The 11,488-nt window shown below is 42.9% G+C and overlaps 1 protein-coding gene and 1 long non-coding RNA gene across 2 annotated transcripts in view; one reads left to right on the top strand and one right to left on the bottom strand.

Annotated features, from left to right (window-relative positions):
* The window catches only part of LOC144893557 (uncharacterized), a 71,309-nt gene that overhangs the window by 3,582 nt on the left and 56,239 nt on the right, over positions 1-11,488 (top strand). The window lies entirely within an intron of this gene.
* The window catches only part of LOC137435344 (mitochondrial fission 1 protein), a 13,332-nt gene continuing 11,192 nt past the window's right edge, over positions 9,349-11,488 (bottom strand). Inside the window, exons 4-5 of the mRNA XM_068129044.2 lie at positions 10,453-10,558; positions 9,349-10,148 (exon numbers count right to left, since the gene is read on the bottom strand). Of these exons, the coding sequence (XP_067985145.1) occupies positions 10,060-10,148; positions 10,453-10,558 (195 nt within the window). The 3' untranslated portion in view covers positions 9,349-10,059. The remainder of the gene's footprint in view (positions 10,149-10,452; positions 10,559-11,488) is intronic.

Here is an 11,488-nt window from a genome sequence, read left to right on the forward strand (position 1 = left end):
AGGCTCACGGATAAACGGGATGAGAAGCAATTTTATGTTGTTTTTTTTTTGCTCAACGGGCTTTCAACGCCACAAATTTTAGAGATTAATTGTTCATTATATGAGGCTTTGTGTGTGAATAACCAATTTCTGAAGCGTGTTTGCTCTCGTCCTTTTCAAAACGCTGCCTCAAATGGCCAGGGCTAGTTAAAGCGCATCTTGACTGAATAAATACACAATGGAAATCCCAGGGCAGTCTGCTCGGCACAATTAAAGTAATACACTCGAGCCTTCAAAAGTACCCCGTCCTATTTTTTTTTACAGAAAACAAAATTCTGAATACTTTTTCTTTTTTCTATGGAAGCCTCACACGTACACGACATGTTTACGGAGACAGCGTGCGTATGTCTGCAGACAGTCCTGACGGTCCATGACCTGAACCTACCCTTTTCATTAAAGTAACATTTTTGGGATTTGGTTTCCAAATGGTGTACCCACATGAATGGACACGGTCTGTTTTTCCAAGTTATGTGAAAAGATTCGTGGATTTAGTCACAGCCAAAGCCATTGGTGTGCATTTGGGAAGTGGTGGATGAAACAAAAAATCACAGCAACAGGTGGAGGGATGATTATTTTTCTTTTCTTTTTTAAGGTTTCTTCCTCTTCTTTATTGTATAGCACAAGGCTGTGGGTAGCATAAATTGCTGGAGGTGTGTGTGCCGCTGATGCAGTGTACCCTGTGGGTTATAGCAATAATTTGGCCAAAGTCTGGGTGAAAGCTCACCTAATCTTAGCAAAGAACACCGTAGGATCTTTAACATCCGCCAACTAATGTCGGCAACCGGGACTCCCTTGGCTTGACCTCCATCCGATGGACAGCACACAGATGGATTGCAATTCTTGTGAAAAACCGGGGTGACAATTGATACCTGGGACAGATTCGTACCTAAGCTCAACAAACAGCTCGGAGGCGAGTGTGCATAACTCGAGGCTATCCTGCCAGCCTAAAAAAGTCGTTACAAGTTTGTAACATATTCCAAGGGTGATTCCAATTTCACCTGTCGTTTTGTTTGTAACGAAGCTTGTATGTAACCTTACTCTGGCATTGTGGTTGGTATGTCAACTCTGAAAGTGGGAGGTCGGCGGTTTGATCGTGACCCTGGCTGAGTCATACCAAGAAGTTACAAAAATTGTGCACACTCACTCGACACTCGGATATATCCTGCGGCTGGAATTCCATTGGGGAGAGGGACAATTCTCCATTGGCCCCACTGACTTGTAGTGTAGCAGCATAGCAAACCTGTTGTGCATTTTGTGATACAAGCACCAAATTTGGTACACTAGTAGACTATCATATTATGAAAAGATCTGGATATTGGGCCATCTCAGATTCAGAGATTTGATTTTTGCAAGATTTCGATTCGATTGGGATCGAAGAGAACACCTTCTTCGTCTTCTGTACAGTGAAGTTGCCAGCCCTGAATTCTCTGGCTACATCTGGGTGCTTCATTGGGAGTGCAACCATGTCCCTCAGGTGAACAGGGACCCACCTGGCATAGTGTGTGTGGTCTAAGGCATGGAACCATGGGACCAGTTCCGTCAGGGCATCAAGGTACGTCGTGAATGAAGCCTGCCGCAGAGAACGCACGTCGACCAGTACCAACATCTCTAGTTCCAGCACAGTTGCCCAGTACTGAAAGTTGGGAATGTCTTCTCCTCTCTGGTGACACCAGTCTTCGAACTCAGGCAGGTCTTCTGCATCATCAGCATATGTCATACAGTGGCGTTCATACGCACGGTGTTGCAGGATGTGCAGTGCCGCTGCAGTGATTTGATGAGCTCTTCTTGTGCGGGTGACGTGGGCAGCTCGTAGGAAGGAGTCGGCCGTCCCTGGCGTTGCAATCTCAGCTTGCAAAATCTGCAAATCTTGCAAAAATCAAATCTCTGAATCTGGGATGGCCCAATATCCAGATCTTTTCATAATATGATAGTCTACTAGTGTGCCAAATTTGGTGCTTGTATCACAAAATGCACAATTCTTTTGAATATTTGGGCTAAGCCGCCCCACTATTGGGAGAGTAATGCGACATCACAAAATGGAATTCCTGGTACCCAGGGTGCACCACTTCCCCCAAGATCACCAGTTGTGTTTGTCTGAAGTCAAGTCTGGTGTTATCTACTGTCTGCTGCATATAGTAGCTCCTCCATGAGCCTTAAAACCTTTTAAATGATGATGATGCATCGAAATGCATCACTAGGCCCAGCAAATAAAAGACAAGGTCAAATTCGAAAAGGTTAATCCTTATAAAGGGGCAACAATACCATTAAACCAAACATGAAGAAAACAAATTAGGAATAGAACTGACAGTGGTGAGTGCCATGCTTATCCTTGGAAGGCCTATCCCAGAGATAACATTATTATCATAATAAAATACGCAATTTGGTGTCTGTCTGGCTCAGATGCATTTGGTCGTTACTTATCCAATCTCAACCAAACTTGACAGGGGGACTCGGGGTACACGACAGAAGTTGTAGCGATTTAACTTCCAACATCACTACATCCGCCCTCCCCCAAGAGGGCTTTGAGCCTTGGACGAACTCCGTGTTGAGGTGTACAACAGGTTATCATGGTGTTTCATGTGGAACACCTTCCAGATGTAAAAAAAATATTATAACCTCAAACGATTCAGTCAATTCTGTCAAATGTATAAGCAGATTTTTAAGCAGTCGCTACTAAACTGGAAGAAGTTTAGTGGAAGCTTGGCATGCTTAATGCATTATATACTTATCGCATCCCCCCTCAAACAAACCTCAAACTTTCTCAAATTGCTAGGCCTCCAGGTAAGCATCAATGATCTTTTGTTAACAAAGCTGCTTACATGAATCTTGATGATGAATGATTGTTCTAGGCATCAGATTATATGTGCACTGTATATGGATTGTTTATAACTTGTATATTGGGCCTCAAATGTGATTTCACGCAGCCATGGTTTCAAGTGTGATGTGGGATATTGCTAATGACAGCCTTATGGGGCCATTGTGACCTTTATTTGATGCATAATAACCATATTCCTAAGGTTCGTTACCATTTTGATACTCGCCAGAGGGAAGTTAAGAGAGGATTCGACGTACTTACACATGGGCAGTGTATCAGCTAACAGTCGCCGGTCACACCCATCTGCACTATTATACCAGTTATCCAATTCTGTCAAGTCGTGCCGACTTCTGGTGACATTCATGATCAGATGTCTCCAAACATTTCTGTCCTGCACTGCTTTCCGAAGCTCTGGCAGAGACAGCTTGGTTGCATCTATATATCCTTTTAGAAAATTTAACCTATCACTGAATGGTGAAGAAACTTGGTGTTGGATTAGCGGTTAGGGTGCCGGCTTGGGATCATAAGATACTGGGTTCAAATCCCGGTCAATCGCTGAATTAACACCAGGGGGTTGACTCAGCCTGTCATCCTTCCGAGGTCGGCAAATTGAGTACCAGCTCGCTGGTATCTCCCCTGTGTGTTGCAAAAAGGCGACTAACAGGGTTGGCGGCAGGAATAAAACATTGCCATAAAACATTGCTTCAAAAAGGGGACAACATGAATGAATGAATGATCGTTTGAAGGCCATTTTCCCCGCTAGAGCGGGGGTTAGCCTTGCGGGCCCCATGACAATCATGGTTCCCTGTTTGAGGCAATGTTTTTATGGCCGGATGCCCTTCCTGACGCCAACCCTTAGTCGCCTCTTACGATGCGCAGGGATACGGTGTACCTATTCTAAACCGGGGTACACAGCGTGATCATTCATCCCAGCAAGCTGGTACTCACTTTGCCGATCTCGGAAGGATGACAGGCTGAGTCAACCCCCCTGGTGTTAATTCAGCGATCGACCGGGATTTGAACCCAGGATCCGGGGATCCCAAGCCGGCACCCTAACCGCAAAGCCAACACCAGTTCCCGAAAAAGGCCAACCCCTGCTCTGCGGGGAAAAATGGCCTCTGAAGGTGGTAAAAAAAAACTGAATGGTGAAGAATCACTTTAAAGATTCTAGTATCTGGATCCGGATGTTCACCAAAATCGAATCAATTTGTCCTTGTCACACAACGAACCTGTCCACCAAGTTTCGTCCGAATCCGTCCATAACTTTTTGAGATATCCTGTTCACAGACAGACGGATGAAAACGTAACCTCTGCCCACTTTTGGTGGTGGAGGTAATAAGCTTGCAATCGCTTGCCAGGCCGTTCCGTATCAACCGTTTCATTGGAGTGCTTGCTTGTGTGCTTAAAATCAAGCGAGCCACTTGGCGATTGCTCCACAAGCTCATTGCTAACGGAACACACCCCTTCTCAACATGTCAATCTTCTCAATTGCTAAGATTTTAATATTTGTTCGGTTTAAACAAAGCAAACGCATACAAACCGTTCATATACTATGGAGAACAAATTTGTCCGAGTTAACAATAATTCATGGTCGGTGATGTTGCACAAACTTAGGATAATTTTCTGTAGATATCGTTACGGTACGCGGTTAAGGATGTTGTTTGCTGAGCGAAGGCTCCGCGACCGAACAGTTGTTCCCCGACTCACCCGATTCACCCAGACGTTGGCCGTATCGCGCCACCGCTATTCAATCGGGAAAAGACTAAGACGACGAATGCAAAGAGGAAGAAGAAGAAGACGTACAGAAGAGTAACGGGGTTTATTATTATTTACACACATAAGCAAAAAAAGAGCAGTCACGATTACTTACAGGGGACATGAGACGCAGGTGACACAGTGCAAATGACTAGCTTACCTAACAGGCTTAATTAATACCCAGGACAGAACAAACGAAGACACAGACTCACGCGGGGAATTGCAGAGTGGATTGGCTGGAAGGAGAGGAAAGTCCAATTGGTTCGGCAGCACGAATCGGCGCGTTGGGCAGCTGCCATTCCTCCGCGGCCCTGCTCCATACCGCCGTCCAGGCCCCAAATGGCTGGTGAGCGTTGTGGCTGCTGGGGACACTGCTGCTGCTGCTGCTGTAGACGCTGCCGCTGGCGAGCAAGGTGACGAATAGCCGGCTTTTGCGCTTCCCTGGATGACCTCTGCTTTTGGACCTCACAACTCAGCTCTGCTCTGACGACCCAGCTCTTTCCTTTGCACGTCACCACGCAGCTCAGCTCAGCCTTGGACCTTTTTGCAACTCTCTTGGACTCATCTGCTTGTCTCTTTTTCTTTCTCCGCCCTCTCAAGCCAAACCCCTCGTTCTGGGTTGGATGAGCGGGGCCGACTTACTCCTCCCCTCTATGACGAGGTGGAGACCCGCCTTTCTTCTCCAACCCTGCCTCGTGGTCAATGGCGGCTTTGGAGGGGATGTAATTGCCAAATTGAGGCTTGGCCATTACGAAAGGGGAAATGGAGGTTTTTGGGAATGGGAATGAAGGGAATCTATCTCTTTTACTCGGTGCAATGGAGTGTCATTTTAATGGAAGACAAGGCCTTACTCTAAAACACATAATAAGATATAAGCTACTGGACAAGGGTTTTATCGGGTCCTGCAATGTGGTGTTTATGGAATTAACTACCGAGACGCCCTTTTTATCTTTACACAACTCCGGAGGCAGGAGGGGCCATATCCAAACAATGTTCATCACCATTTCCAATACAATACAATAAAAAAAATGCCATCCTCGTATCCGCAACACTATGGATGATGGCATTTCAGTATATTTCGATTTTTCAGAAATCTGGAGGCAGGGGGTGAATGGAGACCAAGGTGTCAGAATAAAGCAGGCTATCCTAACTCACCAAAGCTCCACATGCCAACAAATTTCTCATTCTTTTCTTACATCAACACCTTGTTCAAACCCTTCATTATTAAATGAGTAACATTAACAGACCTGCAATTTTTTTTTTTTTTTTTTACCAAATTTAACAGAACAATTACCACTATTTTATATTTTGCATTGTTTTGAGGCATCAATCATCTATATATAATGGAGCAGGTGTATCTATGTCCAGTCAATACCGGAACATTTTATGACGTCATAAACAGCGGTTATCCATGCTGTTTGTGTTCCTGTTCGAGAATAATAAAATTAATTGCATGAGTGATGATACTATGAAGGGTCAGATCAACAACACAACAAAGATCATGGGCACAAAAAAAAGAAAAATCCCCCACTCCCCCCTGCCAGGATAGGGGGGTGGGGGGGAACCTACAATTTTCGCCTGTACAGGTGCCACAGTGCAAGTGGTTTACTGACCCCTACTGCAGACAGGAGGGATTATTAGCCAGGGCACAAAATATAGTTGTCCAATTGTCCCACCTCCCCCACCACCATCCCTTCCCCCCCCCCGCCCCCCCCACCTCCCATCCCCAGGTTGCTCCCAAAGGGAGCAGGTGATTCTAGTCCTTGTAATCATCGTTTGCTGAAGCATACTTTTTTAAAAGAACATCATATTTCAGAGAGCAAATGGGGGAAGAGAGGTTCACTCTCATCTGCACATAGTTAAGCATTACTCGGGTACAGAACAGCTTTAGTTTGTATGATTAAACCTCAATCCCGAAAGCTGTTCCGTCATTAGGGTCATTCCATGTCAAATCATCAAAGAATCTGCCGTCATCTCTCAGATTTTTGTAAAACTTTGGGAACCAATTGGGACCCATGAAAAACAGCTAGAACTCAAATATTTTTGCTAACAGCCTCTTAATTAGTGAGATACAGGTTAACGAACTTTGGACTAATTAGCGCGATGTCACGAATTCAAATGGCCATATCTCTAAAAGTATAACACCTAGAGAGCTGGTTTTGGTGTCATTTTAAAGGTATTTTCATGCCCTATAAATTTGTCTGGGCAACATTTTCCTACCTCCAATCACAAAAAAGTTATCACAAAATATAAACTTCAATCGTGAATCCAAAAAAAATGTATCCTTCAAATTTCCTCAAATTCATCCCAGATGTACCTTATGATGTCAAGAAGCTTCCACATAAGTTTTGTGATGGGCACTCCAATAGTTTCTGAGATATGAGCAATAATGTACATGTACGTATGGCATATAGGTTCGAAAATCAGCATTTGTAATGTATTATATACACAAAGAATTAAGTTAAGCACCCCCCCCGTTTTTTTACAACCTCGCACATTACAAGTTTGTTGTCGTCAAAACAGTGTAATATACCCATGATATTGCTATATTTTCTGGAGAAGTGATATTATGGTCACATAAAAACATAACAATCATGCCGTTTTCAATATTTTATTCTGAATAATTTAAGGTGAAATTTTTTGGGAATTTTAGGCATATTTTCACCTCAATTTAAGTATGGAGCTATAGGTCCATCACGGACAGTGTGGATGACGTTTATGTTTTCTAACGTACAGTCATTGTTCTGAGAAGACCTCTAGCGATCTTTGCGTCAATAACGTGTGTAGGACCCACGTGATCGGATCACTGACTCAACCCTACGTCTCATAGACCCTGTAAGCCGTCGTATGCGTTGCTGTGGCAGGTTGAACCCCCTCGAGCACGTTTGGGACATGTTGGGACGACAAATTGCGAAGATGGTCCCTCCAATAGCCAATCTGGATGAATTGGAACGTGCATTACATCGGGAATGGAACAACCTGCCACAGCAACGCATACGACGGCTTACAGGGTCTATGAGACGTAGGGTTGAGTCAGTGATCCGATCACGTGGGTCCTACACACGTTATTGACGCAAAGATCGCTAGAGGTCTTCTCAGAACAATGACTGTACGTTAGAAAACATAAACGTCATCCACACTGTCCGTGATGGACCTATAGCTCCATACTTAAATTGAGGTGAAAATATGCCTAAAATTCCCAAAAAATTTCACCTTAAATTATTCAGAATAAAATATTGAAAACGGCATGATTGTTATGTTTTTATGTGACCATAATATCACTTCTCCAGAAAATATAGCAATATCATGGGTATATTACACTGTTTTGACGACAACAAACTTGTAATGTGCGAGGTTGTAAAAAAACGGGGGGGGGGTGCTTAACTTAATTCTTTGTGTATACAATCATTCTAACCTAGCCATGACAGGGAACACAGGGAACAACCATCAATTGCTTTGAAGTATCATATACTTTCATTTTCAACTGGGCCTGAGGGGAATTCTCATCTGGGGAATTCCAACTGGGATTTCCCATGTGGGTAAGTCGAGGTGATGCAACTTTCACAGTCTAAGATCCCCAGGGAAAGTCCAAGTTGGCTTAGTGTAATGCTTAGGCCTGCCACCAACAGAAATTGGCAGTTCACTTCTGAAGGAGCTGCAGAAAAATGACGACTGCCAAGGAAAAGTTCATCTTGAAGCAGAAATCCTGCTGCAATCCCTTTGGAGCTCATGAAAAACCAAAGTCGTCTGGCTTGAGAGCTGTTAGCCAAAAAGCCATAGCTGCTCATCCAAGCCTCAAACTGCAAAGTGCACAGAAAATCTGTACCCAGTGTCGTAAGAAACTGGCAAAAAGACAACCAGGTGTGGTAGAGACTCAGAGTGAAATACCATTACCAGTGACCAGCAGCGCTATTAGCAGTAGTGAGGACAATGATGGTTGAGGTGAATCACCAATACCAGGCAGTTCAGGGGAGTTTGAATTTCATTCTCCTGAAATGGAACTGAATACACTGAATGAGTCTTTGGGATTGATTGGAGAATCACCTATTCCAAAAAAGAGACTTGCTGCAGATAAATATGTGAAATCCAAAACCAAGAAAATCGGTGACACTGGTTAGTGAACCTAAGTCAGGTTAGTGAACACTGTGTACTTGAACTCACTTATTGATTGTATAATACATTACAAATGCTGATTTTCGAACCTATATGCCATACGTACATGTACATTATTGCTCATATCTCAGAAACTATTGGAGTGCCCATCACAAAATTTATGTGGAAGCTTCTTGACATCATAAGGTACCTCTGGGATGAATTTGAGGAAATTTGAAGGATACATTTTTTGGGGATTCACAATTGAAGTTTATATTTTGTGATAACTTTTTTGTGGTTGGAGGTAGGAAAATGTTGCCCAGACAAATTCATAGGGCATGAAAATACCTTTAAAATGACACCAAAACCAGCTCTCTAGGTGTTATACTTTTAGAGATATGGCCATTTGAATTCGCGACGTCGCGCTAATTAGTCCAAAGTTCGTTAGTCTGTATCTCACTAATTAAGAGGCTGTTAGCAAAAATATTTGAGTTCTTGCCGTTTTTCATGGGTCCCAATTGGTTCCCAAAGTTTTACAAAAATCTGAGAGATGACGGCAGATTCTTTGATGATTTGACATGGAATGGCTGATTAGTGCAAAGTAAACAACCACAATACTCTCTCAAAATAAAAACACATTTTGAAAGTTTACAATCGTTTTGTAATTTATTTGCCAAAGTAACATCGCCGCTCTGAAGTCGACAATCATTCACAATTGCACAACAGGAAAACCAAATAACTCAAAACCACGGGTGAACAATTTGAAGTAAAAGGGTACCACCATTCACGCAGCGAATTCACATTTCATGAACTACTCAAAAAGAATGGCAAGGAAAATAACTTCACAGTTCTTCCAATCACTGCAAACCTTTTTGGATGGCAGCATGGTTTAATTAATGTGCAAAGCCCGGCCTGTACAGCTGTCATGCTTGTTTACGTTGCCAGATATTTGTTTCTGGTCATCTCTTGATTTTATATCTGTCCCTCTACATAAACTATGTACATCATAAGCTATCCACCCTTGTATTTGTGCGTGGATGTTAAAATCACAAGATTGAGCGAAAAGAACAATGCAACAATGTGTAGCACTACAAATATATCAATTGCTGCACTGTGCAATGTAGTTGTAGCTTGTTCAGGGTAAATTAATCAACTATGGAAAAATTAAGGGACCCCGCCACCCTCCACGGAGGGGTGTAAAGCAACGATATCATTTCTCATCTCCATATTTAAGCACAACGAATACAGTCTTAGCAAACTCAAAAAGGCTGAATCACAACATTGAGGTTTTGTCAAAGTACTCATTTCAAGTCCGTTGCTTCTCTCGCCAATGTTGACCCACTTCGATCCGGTCGCTATCAGGACCTGACCTTGTGCACTGCATAGGCCACGACACTGGCGAGGCCCACCACCACTCCACCCACAATGGCCATTCCCAACAAAGCATCTGAGGGAAGGAAAAGAGGTCTCGTTGCATTTAACACTGACAGTTTGTCATGAAAGAAGACAAACTTGAAGAAAAGCACAAACATTTCAAATATATCAGAAGCATTGAGATAAAACTAACAAGGTTATTTTGATATACATAAAAATGGATATTCATCATACAAAATTGTATGAGATGTGCATGAGAAGGATTTGACAGAAAAAAGGGCAGAAGGGTCGAAGTTGAGATGTGCTAATAAATTTTTGAATGTTTTGAGAACCGTGCAGAAATTGTACCAATGTAAATCAATCAACTTGAGCTCTACCTTTCTCCATGGTTTTCTTTACGAGTCGTTGCAAGTCCAGAGCCTGTTTGTTCGTTGGCTCATTCTTCAATAGAGTTTTCATGCATTTCAGTGATTTCTCGTACTCCTGAAGACAAGGAAGAACTCAGGCATACTAATTGATGGAGTTTCTTTGACATGTAAACATGGGCTTACATGAGCCAACACATGTACAGCGTGTCTCTTTGAGGACCTATAGTCTATACAGCTTTGTTTTATCATGGTGTAGTAGGACAAGTCCGATTTAAAATTGTACAGCATACTCCATCAGTCTCCTTCATAATTCTAAAACCATGAAACCTATCAGCCCCAAACTTTTCTTGCATACTTATCGAACTCAATGGGGGCACATGAATGAAAACTGGGTGTTTGGTGTGTTAAAATACCCTTTTTAAGAACATCACCTGGCTTATTTAATTAAAAGAAAACAGGCTTTTTCCTTAGTCAGCCTGCTATGTGTGTGTGTGTGTGTGAACCACTCCCCCGTGTGTATTTGTGACCCACTCCCCCGTGTGTGTGTGTGTGTGTGTGTGTGTGTGTGTGTGTGTGTGTGTGTGTGTGTGTGTGTGTGTGTGTGTGTGTCAGCAGGGGTCTTCAGCTTTTTCTACCTGCTCAAAATGCCTCGCCTTGGAACAGGCCGCAATGGTTTCTGCACGACTAAGTGCTCAACATTTTGTTTTTCACTCTCCTCACTCATACCATCGAATGTCTGATCTTCATGCATACGGATCGCTGTATACATCACTTTTGTAGAAATCGCGTTTGATGACTGGAGAATTTCCCTTTGGTGAAAATGTAGTTTTTCTACCCGATAGCCTCACATCCTCTTTTTAACTCAGATAAATTTTATGTCTTCATTTATGGTAGTCGAGGCGATAAAGTATATTAAAACTCTCTGTAGAAATCCGTTTAGTTTTGATTCATTTACGGCGTGGAGGGATCTTACATGGTGCACGTTTTAGGCCTTGCCTACTGTTAGTCCACGCCATTTTTAGCTCATAAAGGTGTCTAAATGATT

This window comes from Myxine glutinosa, chromosome 9 (genome assembly GCF_964187855.1).
Source record: "Myxine glutinosa chromosome 9, kmMyxGlut1.1, whole genome shotgun sequence".
Classification (NCBI taxonomy): domain Eukaryota; kingdom Metazoa; phylum Chordata; class Myxini; order Myxiniformes; family Myxinidae; genus Myxine; species Myxine glutinosa.